At 29.8% G+C, this 26,209-nt stretch overlaps 1 protein-coding gene and 3 non-coding genes across 8 annotated transcripts; all 4 read right to left on the bottom strand.

Annotated features, from left to right (window-relative positions):
* Positions 1-9,830: 9,830 nt before the first annotated feature.
* TRNAG-GCC lies at positions 9,831-9,901 on the bottom strand. The gene has a single exon. It is a non-coding gene; the product is annotated as a tRNA-Gly (tRNA).
* A 3,058-nt stretch (positions 9,902-12,959) lies between these two features.
* On the bottom strand, positions 12,960-13,050 carry LOC120089584. The gene has a single exon (XR_005485259.1). It is a non-coding gene; the product is annotated as a small nucleolar RNA snoR114 (small nucleolar RNA).
* A 10-nt stretch (positions 13,051-13,060) lies between these two features.
* On the bottom strand, positions 13,061-13,132 carry TRNAG-GCC. Its single transcript has one exon. It is a non-coding gene; the product is annotated as a tRNA-Gly (tRNA).
* Positions 13,133-15,231: 2,099 nt separating this feature from the next.
* On the bottom strand, positions 15,232-22,950 carry LOC120088582 (nardilysin-like). Of its 5 annotated transcripts, none has more exons than XR_005484970.1 (6): positions 22,893-22,950; positions 22,174-22,540; positions 21,761-21,910; positions 19,296-19,499; positions 15,777-15,898; positions 15,550-15,688 (listed from the first exon to the last, which is right to left on the bottom strand). XR_005484970.1 is itself a non-coding variant. In XM_039045978.1 (5 exons), the coding sequence occupies exons 2-5, from the start codon at positions 21,875-21,877 to the stop codon at positions 15,434-15,436; spliced, it is 687 nt and encodes a 228-aa protein (XP_038901906.1). In that variant the 5' UTR covers positions 21,878-21,910; positions 21,995-22,139; the 3' UTR covers positions 15,232-15,433. The 5 variants fall into 5 exon arrangements, 1 of the variants encoding a protein (XP_038901906.1); XR_005484969.1 differs by having other exon boundaries at positions 15,663-15,677; XR_005484971.1 differs by lacking the exons at positions 15,550-15,688; positions 15,777-15,898 and adding exons at positions 18,862-18,886; positions 19,061-19,214.
* Positions 22,951-26,209: the final 3,259 nt, after the last annotated feature.

Raw genomic sequence — 26,209 nt, forward strand, 5'->3', positions numbered from 1 at the left:
CTTTGCTTTAGTGTGTTTCATCTCTTATTTTCTCAGGCAGTTAGACGCGGCTATTTAACTTATAGACAAGCAATGCAACATCCCATAGACAGGCGTTGCTACAGCCTTTCACCAAGCAAAGAGGATTAACTCACTATACTCACACAATGCACACCTCTCAGTGGGTTGCTTCATGCGTCCTATCTCTAGGCTACACGATTAAGCATGCGATTGTCTTTGATAAATAAACGCTGAAGATAAACTATGATAGAGATGAAGATGATGAAGAAGACGACAATAAAGGAGTTAAGATTTGCATTGATTACAAAATATCTTAATAACTTAAGCTAAAATGTAATACAACACAAAGATTAGAAGAGAAAGGAAGGACTCTACGTCAAGGCTGCCAGTGGTACAATGGTTGAATGGTGGAGATGTCTCTCTCATGCTCTATCTCCGGCGAATGCTCTGATCGTCACTCGGTTTGGGTTGTGGAGATGAAGAATTCTCACTGAAAATCTCTTTCAAGCTCTCATCTGTGATCACAAACCTCTACCTTGAGGCAGAAATTCGGATGTCTTAAAATGAAGGTCCCAAGGACTATTTATAGAGTTTGGACACCGACAGTTATAATGATGACGATATGGCTTACTGCTACTTTTGTCGCGGTACGGGCATTGTCACATCACCTTATCTTGTTGATACTCCCAAGGTATGCGTCCGAGCTTAATTTAACTGAAGTTATCAATGCGTTCTACCCATCTTGCGATCTTCTATTATGGCTATCACTCCGTGGCCGCAATCTTCATTTGGTCACCGCAATTCCTATGCGTTGGACGCATGTGATTACCACAACTTCCATGCATTGGATGCATGTGATTACCGCAACTTCCATGTGTTGGACGCATGTGATTACCATCTGCGATTGCTTAGCTCATGCGTTTGTCTTTGCGATCGCCTGGCTTCAGCGCATGCGTTTGTCTGCGATAGCTTATTTCAAATGCATGCGTTTGATTTCTACGATAGCTACAAAAATAGACACTTTGGCATGGAGTAACACATAATATTGGGGTCAGTGAGGATTTATGTGCTAATTGACGCAAAGCTCAATTTTTCTTCTAAACATTATCACCATGTTTTCTACTTATTAGCCCTCATAATTCTAAATAAAAGGCTTGTAATAACTGGCATTCAGTTACCAAATGGGGACTTATCAATTTGATTACATCACAAGTTTTGTCCATAAACTTTTTCCTTTGTAAGTATCTAATAGATCCTTCGAGTCTCGTTTGATAATTATTTGATTTAGTTTATGAAAATTAAGCTTATACACACTCATTCCATCTCTAAATTTCTTATTTTATTATCTAATTTTTACCAATATTTTCCCAAACCAAGTCAAATTTTGAAAATTAAAAAAAAAAACTTTTAAAAACTTATTTTTGTTTTTGAAATGTAGTTAACCAGTCAACTTTTGTATTTAGGAAAGATGCCAACCATTATAAAAAGTGAGAGGAAATAAATTTAATTTTCGAAAATCAAAACTAAAAACGAAATGATTATGATACATACCTAAATTAATTTCAATTTTATATCCAATAGGTCCATAAATATTCAATTTTATATTAATAAGATTTTGACCTATTTTATATTTTTAAAATTTACAAATCAAAAACATAAATTTTATGATTTTATTAGACATAAAATTCAATTTTATATCATATATATCAATTAATTCTTAAAATAAAAAAAATATCACTGGAACTAAATTAAAGAAGCCCATATTCAATTCATAATTTTATATTTCTTGGAAAATGTTTTTTTTTTTGGCAACATTCCCACTCAACATTTTAAGACTAAAACACAGTGCCATAATTTACCTTTTTATGACAAGAACTGTCTGAAATATTTGTGAAGATTCTATTGCTTCTTATAAAAAAAAAAAAAAAAAAAACCTTTACTTTTCTCTCAATAATTGAGTTGCCATATTCTTAAATAGAGCTTTGAAAACAACAACCACTTTTCTATGATATGCGCACATTGGCACATATATTTGGATCATATTGTAATTCTAAATAATTTGTCGGTTGAGTCACGATGCATAACAATTATTATTATTATCTTATATTAAAATATATCTTTCAAGGAAAAAAAAATGAGACATTTTTATCAATATCATACTTTTATATTTATATGATAAATCATTATCCACAACATGAATCCATATAGTAACCTAGTGCTCTATGAATTTAGATTTGAAAAGACATCAACAAATTTTGAAGTTTCAACCAAAGATTTTAGTGAAAGTTTAATGGAACTTCAATAAGTCCCTATGGCATTGTTGTTATTGATCTCTCCCACTTCAAATATAATGTCCAATTTTCTTTAAATATCTAACATTTCAAATATTGTAGATAATTTTAATTCTAAAACACTGTATATTTTAAACCTAATAGTTAATCTTCATTAAATATATATATATATATATATATATATATATATATATATATCAAGACTTAATATCTATGATTTACGATATACGAGCTTTAAGTAGTACTTACACATGTGAACTATTAAGTGTGTGCTAAAGAGAAAGATTAGCTTTGCCAAAGTCGATAATTCTACCATGTAGATTCTTCTGAAGTTATGCCAGCGATGCATGACTAGGTACACTTGCGAAAGAGAGACTTACTTAGCCAACATCTTGATGCTCAAAGTCCAAAAAAACCTATTTGTGCACCGATTGAGCTTGATCTTAATTAAGTCGAGATCCATGTTGTCATATGCAAAATCACACTTATGTAATATGAGTTATGGATCTACGATTAGACAACAGAAAACTCTATAAATACTAAAACTCATTTAACACTATGTCACACTACTACAAAATCTACATTACTTGACACTTATAGTTCTTAATTATTTGACGTTTCTTTGGAAAAAAACGTCAAGTAATGACCTTTTAGAAAAGAAAATATCAAGTAAAATGGTTAAAAAAAAGCGGAGATCGATGAAATGTTCAGATGTTTTCACGCGAACTATTACTTGACACATTTTTCGTGTCAAGTAATATAAGGTCTTACTTGACATGTTTTTCGTGTTAAGTATAAAAAGCTCTTACTTGACACGTTTTTTGTGTCAAGTAAAATATAAAAAATAATTAATTTATTATTTTAAAGGATTACTTAGTTATAGTTTTGAAGTGACATTCAAATCAAGCCACACTTTGGGTAATCTATTTGGAGTTAATTGTTTATTTTGGTAAAAGAAATGTTGAAGAAATTTTTTATGGCTTGTAGATAAGATTTGACTTCCAATATTCTCTTCTACTCATTAATTCCTGTATTAGTTTTCTATTAAAGATGCACTCTGATTGTCTTTATAGAGGGATTACAACTGTGTCAAGTTGCTTTCGCTTGAAAGTTATGAAAGTTGGGGAAAAGGTATCTACATTCTTCTATTTTAAATTTTAGCATATGCTTGATTTGTCAGTAATCTTCTTCCTCTTTATTATATTTTCTCAAATCTCTCCCATCTTCCTTCGTTTTGCGACGAAAGGTAACTGTTCCTCCTGAGGCTAGATATGGTCTAAAGAGAATGAATGAAATCCCAGTAAATCCCTAACTTGTAGATATTTTTTAAGTTTCGCGTATAATATTTTTTCATTGCATAAAGTAAGCCAATCATATATATTTTCCCTTGTGCGTGACTTTTTTTCATTGTTGTATCTTAACACTTATTTCTATATTTTGAAATTTGATGTTATCGTCATTTATTCTATTTTGCAGGTTGACTTGCTTAAACATGGTTTGCCTAACCTTTAGTTCTCGATCTTTACATTTCAAAGCTCAATGTATAGATTAAATAATGTACTTTGTTGAGAGGTTACTTATTAAACAATTTGTCACTTTTGTATATGTTGAAAGTTGAGTTTTGTATACAAAAGCAATTTTTAGTGAATACATTGAGTTGATAGATCTTAAATGTACAATGTTTATTTAATTGATGTGATTGTATTGTTGGAATACAAGGCAGAAAATGAGAATATCAATTGGGACATTTAATTTGAAAAATATATATATATATACTTGACAAATAAAATATGATACGTAATCATTGTAAAAAATTAATAAACTTGACATACCACCAATGTCAAGTGTATTATCTTTCTTGCATGAAAATTGTATCAAGAAACATTTGTTTTGACGTTTTTTCGGAGTCAAGTTATCACATTATATTTGACAATAGAATATTCGACACTCTTATAAGTATCAAGTATATCCTTTACTTGACATTGAAAAAACGTCATGTAATCCAATTTTTATAGTAGTGTCAATTTAAATATTGACTTAAACATCAGAGGGTATTAGACATAATATCATCATCATACGAATATAAATATCTCTTTTATAAGTCAGTTTGATGTCTCCTCTCGATATCTTTATTATAGGCTTAAGTGGATCATGACTAAATTTTGGCATCAACGTTAAATTTGATGTTAAGCAAGTTTATAAATCATAAAAAAAAATAAACGCTATATAAAATGTAATATCTAAAAGTTTAAAAATTAAAATAAAATGAACTTAAAAAATTTGAGTAGCTGATTGACTTTTAAATATAAAGTGGAAAGAAATTCAGATATGGTTTAAAATTTGGTTAATTTAACAAGGAAAAACAAGTGCATAATGTGATAGATAATCAAATTGACTTTTTATTGCCAAAATTGTTTTAAAATTTAATAATTAAAAGAAAAAAATGGATTTTGGCGCAAGTTGAATTGAAATTAAAAATAGAAGTTGAAACAAAAGCTTCCGGTTATGACTTTTCTGTCCGTTTCTTTGTCTATCACCATAGCCGCCTTCCACCACCTTCACAAATTCATTCATCATTTCTATTTCCGGTAATTTTAACTGTTTAAACTACTTTTATCGGATTTAAAATCATTTTTTAAATATATTTTTAATCATCCAAAATTAATTTAATATTTAATTTTATATTTATATATATAAATTTTAGGTCATTCAAATCAATTTTAAATTGTTAAAAAAAGTTAAAATGATTTTGAAAAATGATAAAAGTGATATCCATTTCAGAATCACTCATTAACATACTTTATAAAAAGTTTCAAATCATTCTAGTTAAAAAAAAAAAAATAAAAAAAAATAAGTTTAGGTGTGTTAATTGTAGTTAAACTTCTTCATTTTTTTTTATAGCTAGTTTGAAATTGGAGAAAAAGGTGCGAGTACAACCCTAGAGGGGTGAAATAGGGTTTCTTTAAAACTAATGAAAAATGGATCAATTAAATAAATTCATAAACTTTTTGCTAATAAGTAATTTAAACAATAGTTTTAGACAAGTAATATCAACAAAAAATAATCAAGAGATTGACATAAACAAATTCAAAAACAATTTGTAACAATTAATTTTATGCAATGAAATATATTAATAAATTAAATTGTAAAATTAAATAGGAGAGAGATAGAGAAGTTGACTCCGATAATTTTATATTGGTTTGACACAACCGACCTACATTCACTTCCCAAGCTTCTCTTGGTTATGTCACTGCGGACTTGACTCTTTCCATGACTTAGAGTCGAATCGTACAACTTCTTTTTAAGGGCGCAAGAACAAACTTGATTCTTTCCATGGTTGAGGATCAAACCATTACAACGACTCTTTTTTCTGGGATAAAAAACAACTCTTACTATAATTTGGGAAAATAAAGAGCACACTTGACAATCTCTCCACAATAGTGGATTGACAATTTTAGCTCACAACAAATTAATCCCCACAATACATAAAATATCTCCCTCAAGAATTAGATGAAAAGAAGAAAATTGAAGCTTAGAGAGAGAATAATACTAGTGGCTTTGAGTTATGAAGGATTGAAAAGACGGTGTAAAACTGTTGATGAAATTTGGAGAAGAATATTGGTTTAAATAGAGAGAAAATTTTGTTTAAACCACCTTTTAGACAAATAAAAACTAATATAATAATATAAATATTTTTAAATCGTTTCTTTTAAAACCCAACAAAAAACAAATGTCCACCACGTGTCTAAACTTAGCGTTAGACACAAACATAAAAGAACATTAAATTCATTTTCTTTTTAAAATCAATCCAAGGATCAAAAGTTCACCATGTATCACTCCTCTATTGCTCTAAGTGACACCTTTCAATTGGTCCACTTTGATGATAAAAAATTAACACATCATCGGCTCGAGTTCTTTCCATTAAGCTTGTCGGTCATATCTTCTTCGTTTGAATTCTGATTTGAGTGATTCAAATTGTGTTGGAATTGTTGTTTCGAGCTCTATGCAATAAATACTTAAAAATACTCAAATTGTTAATAAATAAAAGTAAGTTTGTTATCATCAAAATATTGATTAATTAATTAATTAATTTGAGATTAAGAACTAAAAAGACAACCGATAGTAGTGTGAAGGGGTTTTTCTTTTCCAATTAAAAATATCTTATCCTTTCTTTTGTGGTGTGGGGTTTAAATTTGGTTCCATTTATGTATATAGTAAACAAAAAATGTATTATAGTCAAATAATAATTATTCAACCGCCGTTTGGTAATTATTTTATTTTTTTGTTTTTGTTTTTTAAAATTAAATCTTTGAATACTATTTCCACCTCCAAATTTCTCATTTTGTTATCTACTTTTCACCGATGATTTAAAAAATCAAAGCCAAATTTTGGGAACTAAAAAAATGTAGCTTTCAAAAGTTGTTTCTCCTTTTGTTATCACTTTTCACCAATGGTTTAAAAAACCAAGCCAAATTTTGATAACTAATAAAAATAGCTTTCAAAAAGAATTTAGCCATTGTACTTAAGAAAGATGCAAATCATTCTAAGAAACGTAGATGGAATAGGTTTAATTTTCAAAAAAAAAAAAAAAAACAAATAATTACTAAATGGGGCCTCAATGTTTCCTATGTTTCAAATTTATCAATTTGAACATATATTAGATGATAAAACATCTCGCCTTCCTTTGATAATTTTTTCAAAAAAAAATTAATGTAATATATGTTTTTCTGCATTATCTATATAATTTCAAAAATTTTCAAACTTTATTTATAAAAAAAAAAAAAAAAAAAAAAAAAAAAAAAAAACTAAGTACATAATGGTTATTAATCCAACCATTAATTATCACTACTTTTTATAAAATACGAATGTTTGATTTTTTTTTTCATCCCAATATTTATTTAATTAAAGATAATAGTGGTTAGAATTACATTGTAACTCAAACTCAATAGGAAGTTATTTGAGTTAGCGCATTTGAATTATATAATTAACATCGATCTAAGTTCAACTAGTAAAATATATAAAATTAAAATATCGAACATTTAAATTCTTAGTCTTAAAAAAAATCCAAAAAAATTAGAAAAAAAACTATTTTATATATCCTTAAAAATAGACATTAAAGAAAAATTAATATTAAAGATCAAAACGTTTGTAAAAATTAGAGTTTTTTTTCCCGGAGAAAAGCACAAGAATTAGAATTGTAATTTAACACTATTTGTTATATTAAATTATTATNTGTTATATTAAATTATTATAATTTTATGTATTTATTTATTAAAAATTATCGATGGTACTAGCTTGTTAGATCATCTCATCATAGTTTTGAAAAAGGAGTCGCTTGATCTTTTTCATAATAATGATAATAATAATAACTTTTGAAGTTTTTCGTTTTTCTGAAATTGACATTTTAATACCGATTAAGTTTCATATCTAATTATCATATTGAAATTTATACTATCTCAATTCTTTTTTTTATTTTTTTTTTTGCGAAAGAAATCTCAAATTCATAATCAATATAATATCAAATAGTCTTTCAAGTGATATGGAAAGGTTCAACGAACCTAAATATGACAAAAAAAAACAACATATATGTCCTTTTTCCTCAATAACTCAAACTAACTAGTAGATACGATGAATTTCGATGAATCATAAGTTGTCATGTCATCACAATGAAAGCACAAGTCCATTGTGAAAATTATAAATGGATTGGGTCAGGTAATTAAAACTCTCAGATCTAACCCAGTTCAAGCCAATGACATAAATTTGGGCCAAAGGAAAGAGGCCCAAGCCCAACTTTAGTCTGAGCCCAAAAGCAAACGAGCCCAAATAAGGCCCATGAGAAACCTCTATAAATAGAGGTATTTCCCTCCTCATTTTAGGGAGGGGAGAAGAATAGAAGACTAAAGCTCTAAAGACTGAAATTCAAAAGCTCTCGAGATCCAAAAGTTAGAGGCTTTAAAGATGAGCTGAAGAACGCAACTCCTCTAAAGCTTTGAAGATCAGAAGACATACTAAATCTTTGAAGATCTGAAGACAGAGTAAAGTTCTGAAGATTTAAGCTGCAAAGATCTGAAACTTAAACTCCCAAGATTCAAATATTGAAGCTCCCAAGTCTTGAACACCAACGCTCTCAAGTGTTGAAGACCGAAACTTCTCAAGTTTCAAGGACTGAAGCACTCAAATTTTGAAAAAGTGGAGATCTAAACTATTTGAAGCTTCGAAGATCAAAAGACTTCAACAAATTAACTATATCTTCATAACCTACAAGCTGAAGATTCAATCTCCTCAAACTTAAGAAAAAACACACAAGCTCATCAACAAGCTGGAGGCCAATCCAAGCTGATCAACAAGCCAAATGTCGATCCAACAAGCTGGAGGCCGATCCAAGCTCATTAACAAACCAGAGACCAATCCAAGTTATTCAACAAGATAAACAAGCCCAATGGTCAATCCTCCAAGACGATCAATAAGTTAGAGACCGATCTAAGCTATCAAACAAGATCAATAAGTCCAAAGGCCGGTACTCCAAGAAGATCAATAAGCCTAAAGGTCGATCATCCAGGAATATCAACAAGCTTGAAGATTAAAGTTTATTTTTTCGAGAGAAAGCATCAAATGATTATGTATTAGAGATTGCACTCACTATACTATACTGAAATTAATATAAATACAAAGTTCAAATTCCATGAATCAAATTTCTCCGAAGATCTTGTGCAAACAAATTGGCACGTCCAGTGAAAACCAAAATGTATCTTTTAAATATTCTCTTACTTACTAGTTATGATTAGAAGTTTATTATGTAATATTTATTAGGGGATCTATATATAACTATTAAATTTATGTTTAATCAAATTCTAAATTTCAATTTTGTATCTAGTAGGCTCATAAATCATCAAAATTCAAGGACTAAATCATAAATCTGAAAATTCACGAATCAAATAGATTTAAAATTCAAAGTTTAGAGACTAAATTTGTAATAAATCAACCAACTAGCACATATTTATATGACTAGTTGCTTCCAATTTAAAATGCTACAAAAATGTATATAGTGGATTCATGAAATAAAAAAATGTGTATATTTGTTCGATGACTAAATTTAAAATTTTGAAATTTAAGAAACTAAATAGAAACAAAATTAAATTTTAAAAACTAAATTCGTAATAATCCAACCAAATAGTGCGAGTATATATATAAAATAAGAGCAGCTGGTTCCAATTTAAAATACTACAAAAAGAAGAAAAGAAAAGAAAAGAAAAAAATCCGTCTAAAGGTGGAAAAGAAGGAAGTTACGTGGAATTTGGAAATAGCACGTGATAAAAAAGACATTTAAATATTAAAGAAGTTGTATATATCTTTTTTTGACTTCAATATTTATTTAGTATTTAATTATGAATTTTAAAGAAAAAACAACAAAAAGAATAAAAAACCAGACTTCAGTGACGCTTTACATCGTCAGATAAGATCGGACGGCTGTGATGGACCCCAAAACCATCACTTTCAGCCCGCAATTTTTTATATCTTCATCGCTTGAATTAAAAAGATTGCACCAGCCGGGAATCGAACCCGGGTCTGTACCGTGGCAGGGTACTATTCTACCACTAGACCACTGGTGCTATATGGCTGTTAATAAATTTACCATTACTCATATAATAAAAATGCCAGAGTTTTTATTTCGTTGAAAATATTTATAAAATGTTGACGTTGATGGATATTTTTGAAAAAATTATTGTAGGAATAAAAAAGTTAAAATATATGTGAATTAATAAATAAATATTTTACGTTTTTTAATTAAGTTAAAATGTTTATTATTTATATTGTACGTATGTTAGCAGCATTTTGTAGCTTGTATTTTTATGTTTTAAGAATTTTGTGTTTCATATTGAACCCATAAAAATGTAAAAAAATCTATGAAAATATCAACATGTCGATAAAAAGTTAATACTATGACTACATTCATTGGTTTATTCAACCCTTTAACTTACATAAAATAGAAAAATACTTGCATCAGTACATGCATCTTAATTACATCTATATTTTACCATTCAATTTAGTGGTCGATTCACAGTCCTATGTGACAATTTTTTTTACTATGTGGTTAGTATGGGCGGATCGCTCCTAAATGCAGCCGTGATCTTATATACGAGAATCCCATTCGCCATCAAATGAATCATATAACAGAAAGAAAGTACGAAAAGGTAACCTTAATTAGAGCTTGATCTCTCCATGAAGGACATTCTTCAATACAAACTTCATAATGCTTTGTATTTAGGATTGTTATAGCTTTTAAAATAATTGTTGCTAATCATGCTTCTAGAAAAATCAGTTGTGAAATAAAATAAATTATTATTGGTAAATTTAAGCTTGAAACATGAAAAATAGATTATAGTGTTTGGTAAAAGAAATGCTAAATTATCTTGTTTTAATTATAATAATTGGAATATAACTATTATTATTATTATTATTATTATTATTATTATTGTAAATAATTGTTGAAAATGATATATTTTGTTTTCTCTAGATTAATTTTTAAATGTTAAGGAAAATATATATTTTTTAAAAGAAATATGTTATAGTCTTTCTTTTTAAATAGATGCAATCAATTTATGAAAATTATAAGATAGATTTGATTAGGTGAAAAAGAAACAGATATATAAAATTTAAAATTAATTAAAAATTGTATATGATAGGGTCTTTTTAAATATAAAAAAATATTTAAAAATATTTACATTTTATAGCACTTTCGAAACTTTTTTGCTATAAAGTGTAAATATTTTTTAGATTTTTCTATATTTTAGATTTTGTTATAAAGTACCAGCACTTTATATAGTTTTAGAAAAGCAGGTAGAAAATGATTTTAAAAATAGGTATAAAATGAACGTGCTTTTAAAAGTAGTTTTAACAGATTTGATCTCAATCTGTTTTACCAAACACAGTTAAGATTTTTTTTATAATCGTTTTTATCCCTTCCAAAATCAACCCTAAACGTACCTAAAAATGTGTACTTATTATTGTAATTAAACATGTCACTTTAAGACTATAGTATAATTTCTAAACTAACTCTATAACAGCGATTTGAATTCCCATGAAATAAACATTTGAATTAGTGTATTTGTTTTACGGTAATATAAGATACCCGGACATCTATAGATTCTCGGGTATCCTAGGATGGCCTTAGGGAGAAATCTTAGAGAGTTTTGGATGCACATGATTTTCATATTGAGGGCATCTCATTTTTACTTTTCTTAACTTTTTTTTTTCCACATATGTATGAACATTGTAGTTTTTTTAGGAAGATATTCAAATTCAAATTTAAATTAATATTTATTTACAAAAATCTTAAATTAATATATATTATTTTATTGAGAAAAATAAAGAATAAAATAATAAAGCTATATTAATTTAAAAAGAAATTCAAATTAATAAAACCATGTTATATAACTTTAAACTATATTAAATTAATTATAAATTAATGAATAGTCATGAGGACAAATTTTGAAACTTTATATGTAAATTCGAATGGTGTCATTACCGCGACATAATGTTATTTTTTAAATGAATTGGGTTCTCCTTAAAATTCAAATCTACTTGACTTTGTTTTAAATTGAAGATATGATCATGAGGTTGTATTGTTTGTCCAAAGAGAAATAAAAACTATATTTGTGCCTCAATTCTCCATAATGCAAAGTTCATCTAAAGAAAGAAAAGATGTAACTTGAGGTAAGGAAATGGCAATAAATACATGTATATACCTTGTGAGTGTCATTCGAGTATCATCGATTTAGAGTAAGAGATGTATTGTATATAGTTGAGTAAAAGTTTTGAAGGTGTATGAAGATGAAGCAGTTCAAAAATTAACACAATAATGAACCTTAATACTTATAATGGGAGATGAAAGTAGGTTATAATTGATTTAAGGCATGTCTGAATTGACTAGAGGAAAACATGTTTTTCAAAAATTTCATTTTTATTTAAACTTTTTTGATAAAATTTAGTTAAAATATACTTTAATAACTATTTTGACCGATTTTCAAACATTTCGATTTCTTTTAAAATGATTATTTTCAAAATTAAACACTTAAAAAGTTAATTTAAAGACACTGTTAATTTTTTATGTCTGATTTTGGAAACCACAAATCTTTTTTTTTTATATATAATATTTTTAGAAATCAAATATGAAACTTTGGATATTTACTCGTTTTAGGGTTTTCTTAGAGTTTTGTTCTCGCTAGCATTTTTCTTCAATTTTATACTAATTTTTCACTCGATAAATTCACTAGTCTTTCAATTTTATTATGAAACTTGTCTAATATTCACGAATTACACACATGTCACGATTTATATTGTACGTACTCATATAAATGTTTATTCTACCATTCTTATCAATAAATTTCCTCACTTAAAAAAAAAATACGTTCTAAAATTACAAAAATATCTCTAACCTAATATGTTATACACAAGTTAAAAATACATTTTTTAAGCACCATTTGGAATAAAAATCTAAAAAGTAGAGATTGTAAAGTTGTAGTGAGAACGAGACATTTAAATAGCACGTGATAAAAAAGACATTTAAATATTAAAGAAATTGTAAATATCTTTTTTGACTTCAATGTTTATTTAGTATTTATTTATGAATTTTAAAGGAAAAAGCAAAAAAAAAAAAAAAAAAAAAACAAGCTCAGCAACGCTTTACACATCGTCAGATGAAATCAGACGGCTGTGATGGACCCAACCACCACGTCAGCGTTATTGATCATCATGGCTTGAATTAAAGCTGCACCTAGCCGGGAATCGAACCCGGGTCTGTACCGTGGCAGGGTACTATTCTACCACTAGACCACTGGTGCTTGTTCTCTCTACATTTCACATTTTCTAATATGATTACATTAAGCATTTAATAGCAAAACTTGAAGGGGAAATTGACATCATCTTACACTTTGTTGATTTACCACCTGATTATTTGTTAAAGAAGATCGAAGCTGCAGGGTTTATTTCACTCAAGAGTTGGTCTCTTTATCGAGTGTTCGGGTGGCATTCATGTTTAGCATATCTTCATTCTAATCGAGATTTTTTTAGATGATTCTGTATCAGAACTTTAGAGCATCATTGGGTAATGCAACTAGTATTATAGCAAACCGAATAGCTCTAAAAGTATGTATACAAGTTCCTAGCTGTGAATGGTAATAAAATTATATGTGAGATTAGTAAATGGAATCATGAACTAGCTATTGCTTGTGAAGTATGGAACGTGATAATATTTTCATTAAAGATATAACGTCAAGCGTATATAAAATTATAGCTAATGTCTTTTCTTTTCTTTTTTTTTTTTTTTTTCAATATGAAAATTTTTAATATGTTCCATGTCAATTTTAAATTAAAAAAAAAAATCGACAACTCAAAAGATTTCCGCATACAAACCTATTTATACAATTTTAAATGAGTTGAAAATTTATTGTCAGCCAAAGATTCCTTCCCCTTCAAGACCATTTTCATTTTCACTAAAATTAAATTTATAACTCCAAACCCAAATTGTGCGGATTAGGTTAGTTAATCAATAATTTTAAGTAATGAACTTTTTTTTTTCTAAACACTATTAATTGAAAATATAGCTGAAAGCTAAGAGATAGTTATAAATATAGCAATCAAGTCTAAGCACAATACAAAAGAATTTACCGTTATAACATAATTTAGATCAAGTTCTCGAAGTCTAGTAGTATTGTATTGCTGATAGGAGTTGATCGACGATATAGTATATCACTAATAGATTTTGTTATATTAGCAATTCTTTAAAAATGTTGTTATACACTTAATTATTAGCTTTAGAAGTGCTACACGTTGCAATTACCTGAAAACTAAATAACTCTATATAACAATTATGAGATGTGAATTCAATTGAGACTCAATGAAATTGAACCAATATAAATTCAATTTTTTCGGGTTGAGTTCATAATTTAATAAAGGGTGCTTGGGTTATAGGAATTTTCAACCCGAATTCATGACTTAAACACTTTACTCATCCAAAAAGTTTATCTCCCCAAAAGTCACTGTTTTAAATCTTCACCCATTATTTGTTGAACTAAAACAATCGACGAGTTAAACATTCATGTATGTAAATAAAGTCTCTAGAAAGCCCAATTTATTGAAACTCCAACAAAAATCTCATAGCTCAATGGTCAAGATGCATACATTTGATCAAAAGGTCAAAAATTCAAATCTTCCACGATACATGTTGAAGTAGAAAAGAAAATGTAATCTAAACCTAATTCAAATAATTAAAATATGTATTGAGTTAAACTTAAAAAGCTAAAAAGTGTAATAATAAACTTTTTAAGATAAGTAGCAAGTGCGACTTAAATACTTTACTTGTCTAACCAATTATTTAGACTAAATTATAGAAAATACTTCTATATTTTGCTTCTTATTTCAAAAATATCTTTATAATTTAAAAAAGTAGCAATATTACCCATGAGCTTTCATAAATGTTTCAAAACTACTTGAAGTAGAATTCCTTTGAAAGTTTAGACATAAATTAAGAAACTATGTAGTGATGACCTAAAATAGTATGGTGATCAATTTTCCATTTTAGATCACCTACACCAATCAAGTGCCAATTTCAGTAAAAATATTCTTAAGAATTTCGACACACATACAATTTTGAAACTTTTATGAATGTTCAAAATTTCTAAAAAGTCCAACAATTTTGTCAAAAAATTTTGGTCCGAGCAAGGGTGGATTGGTTTGAACTTTTTGCACCAACAAGAGTAAAATTTTGCTATATTTATAAACTATTTTAAGACTTTGCAATATTTATAATTAATTTGACTCATTTTGCAATATCTACAACCAATCTTATAGCAAAAACATAATTTTACAATAATTGAAACTATTAAACAAGACTCTCTTAATATTTCATAGTTAATTATTTTAATTTTGGTTTATATATATGTAATTGGTAAAAGAAACACATACATTAAACTCACCGACATTAATTATTCTACATATTCAAACATATACATTAATTATCTCAAACCCCAGATATTTAATATCCATGTCTATAAACAATGTTTACAATTCAAAAGGCCGAATGTGTATTGGTAAATCCATTTCTAAAATGAATAGATCAAAACATCATTTGTGGTTTTGCCTGCTCAACAGGGTCTTGGGTAAAACGTTGATGACATCTTAAAAGCTTCGACGTCTTTAATGGATACTTCAGATTTCAATGGGGTCTCGGCCTCAATCATGTTTACCTCGCAACCCCATACTCGAATGGCTAGTTTACGACATTTGGGGGACGATTCTTGCAAGTATGTTTTGTACCAATCTACAATGTCATTCTTCTGAATGTTCTTCAATTCCTCTGCTTCCTTCTGGGATATATCGAACATGTACCTGAACAGATACTCCATTTTGGTAACGGTAAATACTTGTCATTCAAAGATTTTGATGCATTTATTGGACCAACTTGAGAAAGAAAATGAACAATAATACCTCCCATCAACAATCTGATTCCAAAATCTATTGGTCTCACACGAGTGTGATGGATCCTTCTCTAATAGCTTGTTGATTAGTCCATCTTTATAATTCTTAAAAGAAGCTTTATCAAGATCAAGCTGCCAAAAGAAAATCACATGTGTATGATTAAATATGATTAAATTGAAATTCTAACAGTCTGATTGCAAAAGGGAATGGGAAGGTCTAGTCTAAGAAATTAACTGGAATTGGTTAAGCTGTGAAATGAAGAACGTAAATGTGAGATGAATCTTATTCATATCAATGTAATTTCACTTTACTATATGGTTTATTTCTTTATTCTACTTCTACTTTTATATAATGAAACTATGTGCCACGATCCTCCTAATAAGAATAAAGCCAAGAACAATTCAATATAGAATTATTTTATTGGAAAATGAACAAGATAACCCCTAGTCTTTTGAGAGGGTTAGACTCTCCCAAATCTCCAATTAGAAAATCCCACATAAAATTCTTCATACCCCTACTCCCACCCATCCTATTTATAACTAAAATTCTTAACAAATTTATTATCAAATTACTAATATGTCACTCTTAATAACCATAATACTATTCTCCTAATAATCCTATTATTTCTATAACTAATAATCCTATTATTTCTATAACTAGGGACCTTACACTATGATGATGATCTTATATCAAATAGATACAGATTCTTGAGTAGAAATAAATGGTCAGAATGACTTTTCAAGCCAAAGAAATTCTAAGTTTTTGTGCGAGAACATCAAAATATAGTAACTAATTTTATTATTATTTTTTTTTTTTTTTAGAGAAACCGAACATTCATTAAAACGAAAGAAAGAAAGAAATATGAGAGTTTGCAAAATATGAAAATAAAGCCACAAAAAGGGAGCTAAACTACAAAAAAGGGGCTCCGGTTAAGTAAAATAAGACCTGAAGAATAATTTAAAAAATAACTGTCACCAAAACCTAAAGTGAAGCATGAAATCTTAAAGAGGGCAAACATCACTTGGGACCTATTCATTCCTCAAAGATTCTATCATTTCTCTCATCTCAAAGCTATGAGATGATACAAAATTCCAGCTCACCACAAAAACTTTTCTTTCTCACAAGATAAAAATCCCACCAATAAGATCGATTAAGTTTTGAAAAAGTATGAAACCAAATATATCATCAGATACGGTTGCTATATAAACTATGTGAAAATGAGAGGACAGCTACTACACTAACTCTAACTCCATTAAAATGACGAGACAGAATCTCAAGTAATGGTCAAATGATAAATTTATCTACTATTAATGAAAAGCCAATAAAAGAACACAATTAGTGACTGCATGAGAAAGGGGCTTGAACTGACCAGTAATTCTTGCAAGCCAGTTATGAAGTTCTCAATTATCGTGCATCAAAACATAAACGATACCTGGTCAAATCCCTATTAGAAAAACAGTTAGGTACTTAAGCGCCTTAGAGAACCACACCCCAAAAACCAACTATTGAGGTGGGAGAGTCAAGCCACTTAACTACCACATTAGTCATCCCATTCTAACCAATGTGGGACAAAAGTAGCCCATACTATCCTGGTTCCTAACAAATTTCTAGTCAACATTTTTTGTTAAGAACATGTTGATTTCATACACTAACAAAATTTCAGGATTTTGAAAGATAACATGTATGGCCTACTCGCTTTGCATGCATTGAAGTAAGTTAAAAAAATACTTGAACGTAAGGATTTAGTATCTAAACTTTAGTTAGTAACAATTTAATCCATGTACTTTCAAGTTTATAATAATTAAATCCATGTGAAATAAAGAGATACACATGCACCCTCCTCACAGATTAAATATAATAACTTTATGGAGCAAAACCTATTCTTTAACAAGCACATTTGGTTCGAAAGATTTGTTTATCACACCAAAACACAATTAGCTCCCTACCAAGCTATCTACTCAGCAAAACCCCCCAAGATACCAGGACAGGAAGTACTTGTACGCCAAGACTCACTCTAATGAAGAGAGTTCGGTTTCTTTACAGGATTTCTTACAAAAAGGAAGTAGACAATCAGTTCTGATCAGATAAGCAGGTAGCTCAAGACTAGGAAGATCAGTGGGCTGGGGATAGTCCTCTTTGTTCTACATTTAGACATCTTTATCATTTGTCTTCCTTTAAAAATTGTCCGTTCTCTGATTTTTTGGTCTGGTCGGGGAGCTCAGTGGGCTTTACTTCTGGGTTCCATTATCATTTATTCAATAGGGAGGTTGACTCTCTTCTTTCTCTGTTGGAGTGCGATTTTAAGGAGGGGAGTAGGGATGTTCGTGTATGGAGGCCTAATCATATTAAGGGCTTTTCTTGTAAATCTCTCTTTAGGTTGTTGTTGGATCCCTCTCCTATTAGTGAGTCAGTCTTTGATGTGGTGTGGAGGATTATGACACAAAAAAAAAATCAAGTTCTTTACCTAGCAGGTGTTTCTTGGTCGTGTGAACACTCTAGATAGACTTGCTAGGAAGAGCTCGTTAATGGATCCCTTTTGTTATATTATCCATTGGAGGGCGGAGGAAAATCTAGATCACCTCTTGTGGGGCTGCCAGTTTATGAGGTTTGTATGAATTTGCATTTTACAGGAGTTTAACATTTAGATAGCTAGCCAAAGGGATATTTGTGCAATGATCGAGGAGTTCCTCCTCCCTCTGCTTTTTAGAGAGAAAGGCTGCTTGTTGCAGTTTGCTCGGATGTATGCTGTGTTATGGGATATTTGAGAGGAGAGAAACAATAGGGTGTTTAGAGATCTGGATAAGGACCCTAGCAAGGTTTGGTCTTTAACGATGTTTCATGTTTCGCACTGGGATTCGGTCTCGAAGCTTTTTTGCAACTATTCTCTTGGCAATATCTTACTTAGTTGGAATCTCTTTCTTTAGAGAGTTGCTTTTATATGCTTATGTTTTTGTGTGCCCTTGAATTCTTTTTTTTCCCTCAATGCAAGCGGTTGATTCTATCAAAAAGCAAAGAAGAAGAAGAAGAGAGGAAAGGGAAAAAAAAGGTAGCTCAAGACTAAGAGTTGCACCTCCACCAGTCACAAAATCACATTTGAGATCCCCCACTCCATTCCTAATCTGAAAAAGGAAAAGGAGCTCTTCTGAAAGGAAAGAAAAAAATTTCGCACAAGCTATCTCCCAGATTCACTAGATGCAAAGGGATAAGAAGAGGAAACTGAAACACTGAGTTGAATAATGAAATTTACGAAGGTATAGTTTTCTATGTGAATGAATCTCCCTTAAAAAAATCACCTTAGCTGATTGAAAAGTGGTTCATCAATAATTTCATCAAATAAATCAATCAGAGCCTTTTGTCTGATTGACTCCATTCCAACCTCCAGCTCAATTTGAAAGTACAGTTGCACCATGAAACAAAAAGTAAAAGCGCGTCAAGAAACATGTTGACCTGTGCCATCAGATATGATCGGCAATAGTAAATCAGAGTTAGACTCCAGAGGACAAGGAAATAGATTTCGTTTGTCATTACCTCTAGCACAGAATTTCTCTCCAATTTATTTTTTACACTAACGTCTCCAACAAGATTAGCCCCCGGAGGTAGGCATATTACACGATCATAATGCCTCATTCCAAAAGGAAGTGGTTGTACAGAGAAGTTGTCTTTAAATATGTTAGACAGGCTTATTGCTTCCTCTTCTAAGAAATTTCCATGGCAAAGTCCCTCAATGTAAAGCTGCTCAAAATGTCAAAAATAAACATGACGTCCTCAGAAAATAGACGTATCTCCATATAGAACATTATAGAGAAATAAAATGATAACGAAAAACACACGGATATGGATACGAGCCATGATCACACGGATATGATACCACCCAAACATGGTGGCACTTTTAAAGTCTAGGACATAGACATGGCAAAGACACATTAATTAAAATATATATCAATTTTATACCAGAAGGAAATTCAAAGTCAATGAGTTTATGCATTAATATACTTAAAAAATTAATTTGATGTATATTACTCTTAAAATTTATTATTTTTGTCATGTGTTTATTTAGTATACAATATACTTAACAGTAACAAGTGTTTGATGCATGTCTACACACATTCGACCTGCGTCTAAGTGTAACAAATCTATTGCTCTAACTAATGTCTAATACGTGGTAAAGTATTCAATACATGTCAAAGTGTTCAACACGTGTTGGACTCGGACACACTAGCCAAACCTAAAGGGGTGCTAATTTTAGAGAGGTTAGACATTATAGGCCCAATCCTTGTTTTGAGCAAGGGTCTAGATGACTTTCTACACTCTTTCCCATGGGTTTGAAAAGTAAACAATATTTCCCCTCAACCCATGGTTACCTTTTTTTTGGTTTGTTACATTTTAAATTTTATTTTAATTATAATAATATTTTTTTAAAAAAAATACTCTCTTTTAAATTTTTTCTTGGATTTTTTCAATTCTCTCTCTTTCCTTATTTGTTTAAAATAAAGTGTCATAATGTTCATTCTTTTTTATTAGTTTCCTTTGCACAAAATTCCTCTACATGAGGATATGTTTTTGGTTAATTTAATTTATAGTCAATTTAACTAGTTCAAAGACACATAATCATCTTTTTAAAATTAGAGGACAAATAATGTTGGTTTTTACCAATTCGAAGGCCAAATAAAAATTCAAATTCAAATTTTAGGAATTTTTTGCTCCTCAAAACTTTAAGAATTAAAAATGTAATTTTATAATATATATATATAAAAATTTTCAATAATTGATTTTAAGATTAACATATTAATTTTTAATTTTAAATTAGCATATTATAGTAAAAAAAATATCATTTTCAAATTAGTTAAAGTTACAAAATCTATGAAATTTTATTTTAAAACTTAGTGAAATTAAAATATTAAATTATAGAAAAATAAATAAAATAAAATTATAATTTTACTCAAATCTCAATTTCAAAATGAAAAAAAAAACAGATATTATTTTAAAATTTTATGGAAAAGTAATTGAAATTGGGTTTAATTTGAATTACCTACTACTAAACTATATTTATTAAACTAAATAATACTCAATTTTAGATTAGCGATATTCAAAAAGTATTTAATTTACAAATTAGATTTATTCAAACCAAAAGAAACGTATGATATTCAATTTAACCTTACTTATATACAAATTAAATATATATTTCATTTTCACGTAGTCAATTTAAAAAATCTACCAAATGAATTTTGTTTAAATCATTCAGTTTTTTTACATATTTAATTGGTCAATTTAAAATAACAAAAATATATGAAATACAGTATTAGTTATTTTATTTTAAACAAAACCATTTTAAAATAATAAAAATAAATAAATTAAGATGAAGAACTTAAACTAATATTAAATCTAATCACCGATGAAAGACAATAGAATATTTCATAAACTGGAGATTTATAAATATGAAACTCATTCCCAAACTTAAACATGCACTACAAACACAATTTTATCAAACTCAAGCTATCTAAACCCCCAAGTTAGTCCCTTAGACTTAACATTTTCAAGCTTAAGATTCCAAACCTGCCTATCAAACGCCTCTGTTTACTAAATCTCATGGCAACTACCAGATATGGAACTAAGGACAATAAAAGGAATGAAAACAAAAATTGTTAGTTATATTAATTGTCAAGAATATGCAGCAGTATTTTAAGATGTCTGGTAGTCCATGTATTAATAGCTGGGATAAAAGCTCAGGGATATGCGACTTCTAATCAACAAAAGACAGGCCATTTAGGACATCACTTTTCTCATCTACATCATAGAATCTCTCACACAGAACTTGTAATCTCAAGTATGACGAGTGGCTTAGAGGATTCATATTGGAGTTTCTAAAAATCCTCTCCATATCTTCTTTGATTACCTTTATAAAGTCTATGTCAGTAAACATGGCAATACCGAATACCAGGAAGCGATTATTAAGACCAATCTCCCAGAAAAACCAAAAATAAAATGGCATACACCTTAAAACGATCTTCTGAAGGCATAAATGTGCTGATAGTGGCCACAAGTTTAGACAGAAGATTAGGAAGCTTATCATTGAAACCAGACAGCTGCAGCTCCAGCTTGTCCCCATACATAGCCACCGAAGTTTCCAGATTTGCAACTCTGGCCTGAAAAAGACGAACATAAGCTCGTTACATTAAATGGGATACAAAATGCCGGAACTGTAATCTTTCTATTTAGTTACAACTCACAATACTACTGTGTTGATTTCTGACAGTATCCACTATGGTGATTAAAGATAAAGTCTTAATAGAAACAAAAAGGCAGACTCTTAACAAAACAGTTAAAGCCCATTAATGGACAACAATCCCTTGGCCTCTCTTACGGAATAGCCAGAAATGGAGTAATACAAAATTGCCAAGTAATTTACCGACGTAAGTGGTTAACTTGATATATAATCACATTCAGCTTGTCTTTAAGGAGGTGAATAAACAGCTCGGTCAAGAGACAATTTTTCAAACTACTGTACGCCCCATGTATTCGCCCGAGGAAATTGTCCAGCTTGTACCACAACTTCATCAATGGTTCATCAAGTATGCATCTTGGAGAAGATTTGAGCGGAAGATCATTACAAACTTTACAAGCACGAATTGAAAAATCACATGGAACGAATTCATTCTTTGAAGGCAGATGAAATGAAGCATCAATTTCAGGAGGGTCCCTCCACAGATCCATCAAAGAAGGAGCAATATCATCCACATAATAATGCGATCCAAACCAGGGTTCAATTTTGAACTCTGGAAGAGAGAGAAATTTAGCAAGTGGACATTGAATATGTTACTTATAAGCTTAATAAATTGGCAGAAATTTTCATTGTTTTAGAAAAAATAAAAAATTAATTATATTTATACCAAAAATATTGCACAGATGAGTGTAATTCCTCAGTGTTGAAAACCAATGGAAACATTGACACTCACTTTATTCCAGCCATCGTCTAAACTGCAATAATTTTCCTCAAAGATAAAACCCCAACCAGATGCATAATCTGTATTGTAGTGTCAAGGTGGCCACATCACAGTTTTTCCTTATTATTTAGTTACTTCTGAAACCAAAATGGGTGTACCTTGTAAAAAAACTAACTTGACATACCTCCCAACTGACCGAAATCTTTTGATACTATATCAACCCTCATGTTTTCGGGTGTAAAGAAACCAATAATATGCTTGACCAAATCCTCGTCCCATATCTTGTGTACATAGTTTCCATAAATGACATGTTCTGCTGGATAGACAGATAAATGCTCTGCATTAAAAGAATTAGAATAGTTAATAAATGACTGGTGTTCATCACAAATAAAATTAGTCAGAAAGAACATTCACAACACTCCAACATCACAAACCTTAGGTCGAATTTTCAACCCTCGACTTATTTAAAAAAAAAACAACAATATTTTTACAAATAGTTTGAAAACGACAATATTTTCCTAAATAGTTTCTAAAAGGACAATATCCTTTTAATTTTCCCAGCTTTCATTCAATAAATTCATACGGTAAGAAGTCACCTTACATCATGCCAAGAATCTCGCACTGGAAAAATTAAGGGACCGCACGAGTTTATAGGATACATGAACTACTCTTTTTATTGCCAATTGATTTTGAGATGAAACCTTATGTTATCTAATATAATATTATGAGTGCACATGAAATCTAAATGGTCATTTGGTTAAAAAGAAAAAGAAAAAGAAAAAGAAAAAGAAAAATGGGATCCAATCCAATGGTGTACCCAAACAGGCATTAACTTGAAAGGACATTGAGAATCTCAAATTGGAAATCAAGAGACCTCATAAAGTTTATAGGTTACATAGATTACTGCTTTCATTATCAATTGACTTTGAGATGCAACCCCATGTTTTTTTTAAACAAGAAACAAGTCTCTTCATTAAGGTAATGAAATGAGGCTAATGCTCAAAGTACAACAAGATACCAACAAAGCAAAACTCGGATCAGGAGGTGCACCCCTGTATAGATGCAACCCCATGTTATCTAACAAATAAATCAATTTCGTTCTTCCAAGGGAGTGATCACAACATTTGGTAGTAGATGGAAGAGGCTGTACCAGGAATCACTACCATGTCTTGATGCGACTTGATTTGTGTTAAATGGAGAACTATATATGGACAATGCTTTGGGGAAAAGGCTCTGTTAATGAGGGTTACTATGGATATTATACAAGGAGTGTGACAGACCAAATCATCATAGGTTGGCCTAGTGGTAAATAAAAAAAGCATCCCTGATAGTGTACATTAACATGCAGCGGAGAAAATCAAAATTAATAAGCACTCTAATTATACTTAATTTGGGTTTAAAACATGTTTCAAAGTAATTATTACAGAAGAGGGTTTGTTGAACACAATACCTTTGATGAATCCTCTTCAACACCAACTGAATTCCACGTAAAAGTGTTTCAATCTACAAGTAGACCACCACGAAGATCTTCTCTACTATTCTCTTGCAAGGATTGTGTGGTGGAAACACTAAATTGAGCTGGATATTATGAAGATATGAAGAGGGTTTTGGTTTTTGCAGAGTTCTTGAAGAAGTTCTTGAAAGCTTAAAATCATATTCAGCCTAGCACTTTAATTTATAGAGCTTTCATCATGCAAATTCAAAACTTGCATAAAGGCCAGCTCCTACTTCATGGAGAAAATGGAATTAGATGAATAAAATGCCTTGCACCATAGTGGAAATTTTGGAAATATCCACTTTGAATTTTCAAATTTGGTTTTGCTTTCAAATTTAGTTTTCAAAAATGATTTCTAAAACTAATTTCCAAATAAAACAAATTTATTTGATTTATTAGTTATATATATGTGTGTGTAAAAATTATTCAGTTAGTTAATTTTTAAATAAAACTAATTAATTAAATCTTTTAATTAATTTTGTTAATTTAATATATGATATTAAAATAATAAAAGACCAATTCCATTATAATGAAATTAATTTTATACAATTAATGTTTAAATCTATTTTAAACATTAATCGATTCTCCAATTTCGTTTAATTTTGATAAAATTAAACATTTCAATTGTATCGAATACAATAAATAGAAACCCTAATTGAATTTGAACATTTCAAATTCTAAACCCTAATTTCAAATCTCATCAAGATTACTCAGTTTACTAATCCAAATTACGAGCTAATAGAGAGACCTTATGGACCTACAAATCATGAGCTCCAACGATTTGTAATTGATTGGTTAAACTCTTTAAACTGAACTAATCACTATTCGTTAACTATCAAGACATTCTACTATAGCTCGATAGTTGCATTCTCATCACTGTAGATATATTTCTGTCCATTTTAACCATAATCGGTAATCAATCTTTCGCAGGTCGTCCGTATTTACAGCTAGGTCAAAGATTATCGTTTTACCTTTGTAAATACATCTTGCTACTTAAGCTCCCACTGATCGTCCATTGAACAATTGATTTATAGTCCAACTTATATAAATCATAACCCTCTCTTCCATGAGAGGGCGGGACCATGTTGTTCAAGACAAGACATCAGCACTTAAGAGAACAACCCATCTGCTAACCCTAAATCAGGTAGGAGTGAATTCCATATTGCAAAGCTATGTATCCAGCTATCTATCCGATCTTATCCCCAACATAGGAGGCTTATTGAGAAATGTTATTGGACTACTCTCACCTATATAGTTCAAAGGATAATCCCGAATAAACAGAAGTTTATAGTTAGCTCAGGATTAAGATCGAGTTACCCTAGGTCATTGAGTTTGAGATAGTTAGTTTTAACAGTAAATGGTTGTTATAAAGAAAAGTGATTATTTCGAGGTCTGGCATTATGCAAACTCATTGCACAGAATGCCTCACTCACATGTCTCTACATGAATGATTTTTGGTTCACATCATTTGTATCAGTATACAAAATGAGTCGCATCCAATAGTGTCACCAGAATGAGGTACCCAATCGCATCCATATACGTATAGACCATTTTGGCTACATACTAAAACTTGATCCATTTTTATGTTACCACACAATTTTTATGTCACCAGATAAAGTTAAAGTATTCATGTTATAGCCATGGATTCGTTTATAGGATTTTCATAAAAGGATGCAATATCAATAGTAATTTATTGAATAAAAAACTCAATAACATTTTTATTGATAAATAGAATATGTTAACAATATTTAGAAACTGTGAGTTAGGACATTCTCAACAATCTCCCAATTGGACTAACGCTCTAGTAAGATAAACATATAAATATATAATGTTTACAATGTTGAGAAATAAAGAGAGAAAAATACAATAAACTAGGGCATCTAAAATACCCTTTGACATTCTCCCACTTGCCTTAGATTATGTTGCTCGTAGTCCTAGTCTAACCAGGTGACCCTTGAACACTTTAGCAGAGAGGACTTTTGTAAACGGATCAGCAAGGTTATCTT

Source organism: Benincasa hispida, chromosome 10, assembly GCF_009727055.1.
Source record: "Benincasa hispida cultivar B227 chromosome 10, ASM972705v1, whole genome shotgun sequence".
NCBI lineage: Eukaryota > Viridiplantae > Streptophyta > Magnoliopsida > Cucurbitales > Cucurbitaceae > Benincasa > Benincasa hispida.

Coding starts and splice junctions, on each gene's coding strand:
- LOC120088582 (XM_039045978.1), bottom strand. CDS start 21,877: ATGTATGGGGACAAGCTGGAGCTGCAGCTGTCTGGTTTCAATGATAAG. Junction 19,500..21,760: donor CTTCAGAAGATCGTTTTAAG/GTGTATGCCATT, acceptor CATTTTGAGCAG/CTTTACATTGAGGGACTTTG. Junction 15,899..19,295: donor AGAGAAATTCTGTGCTAGAG/GTAATGACAAAC, acceptor TTCTTTTGGCAG/CTTGATCTTGATAAAGCTTC.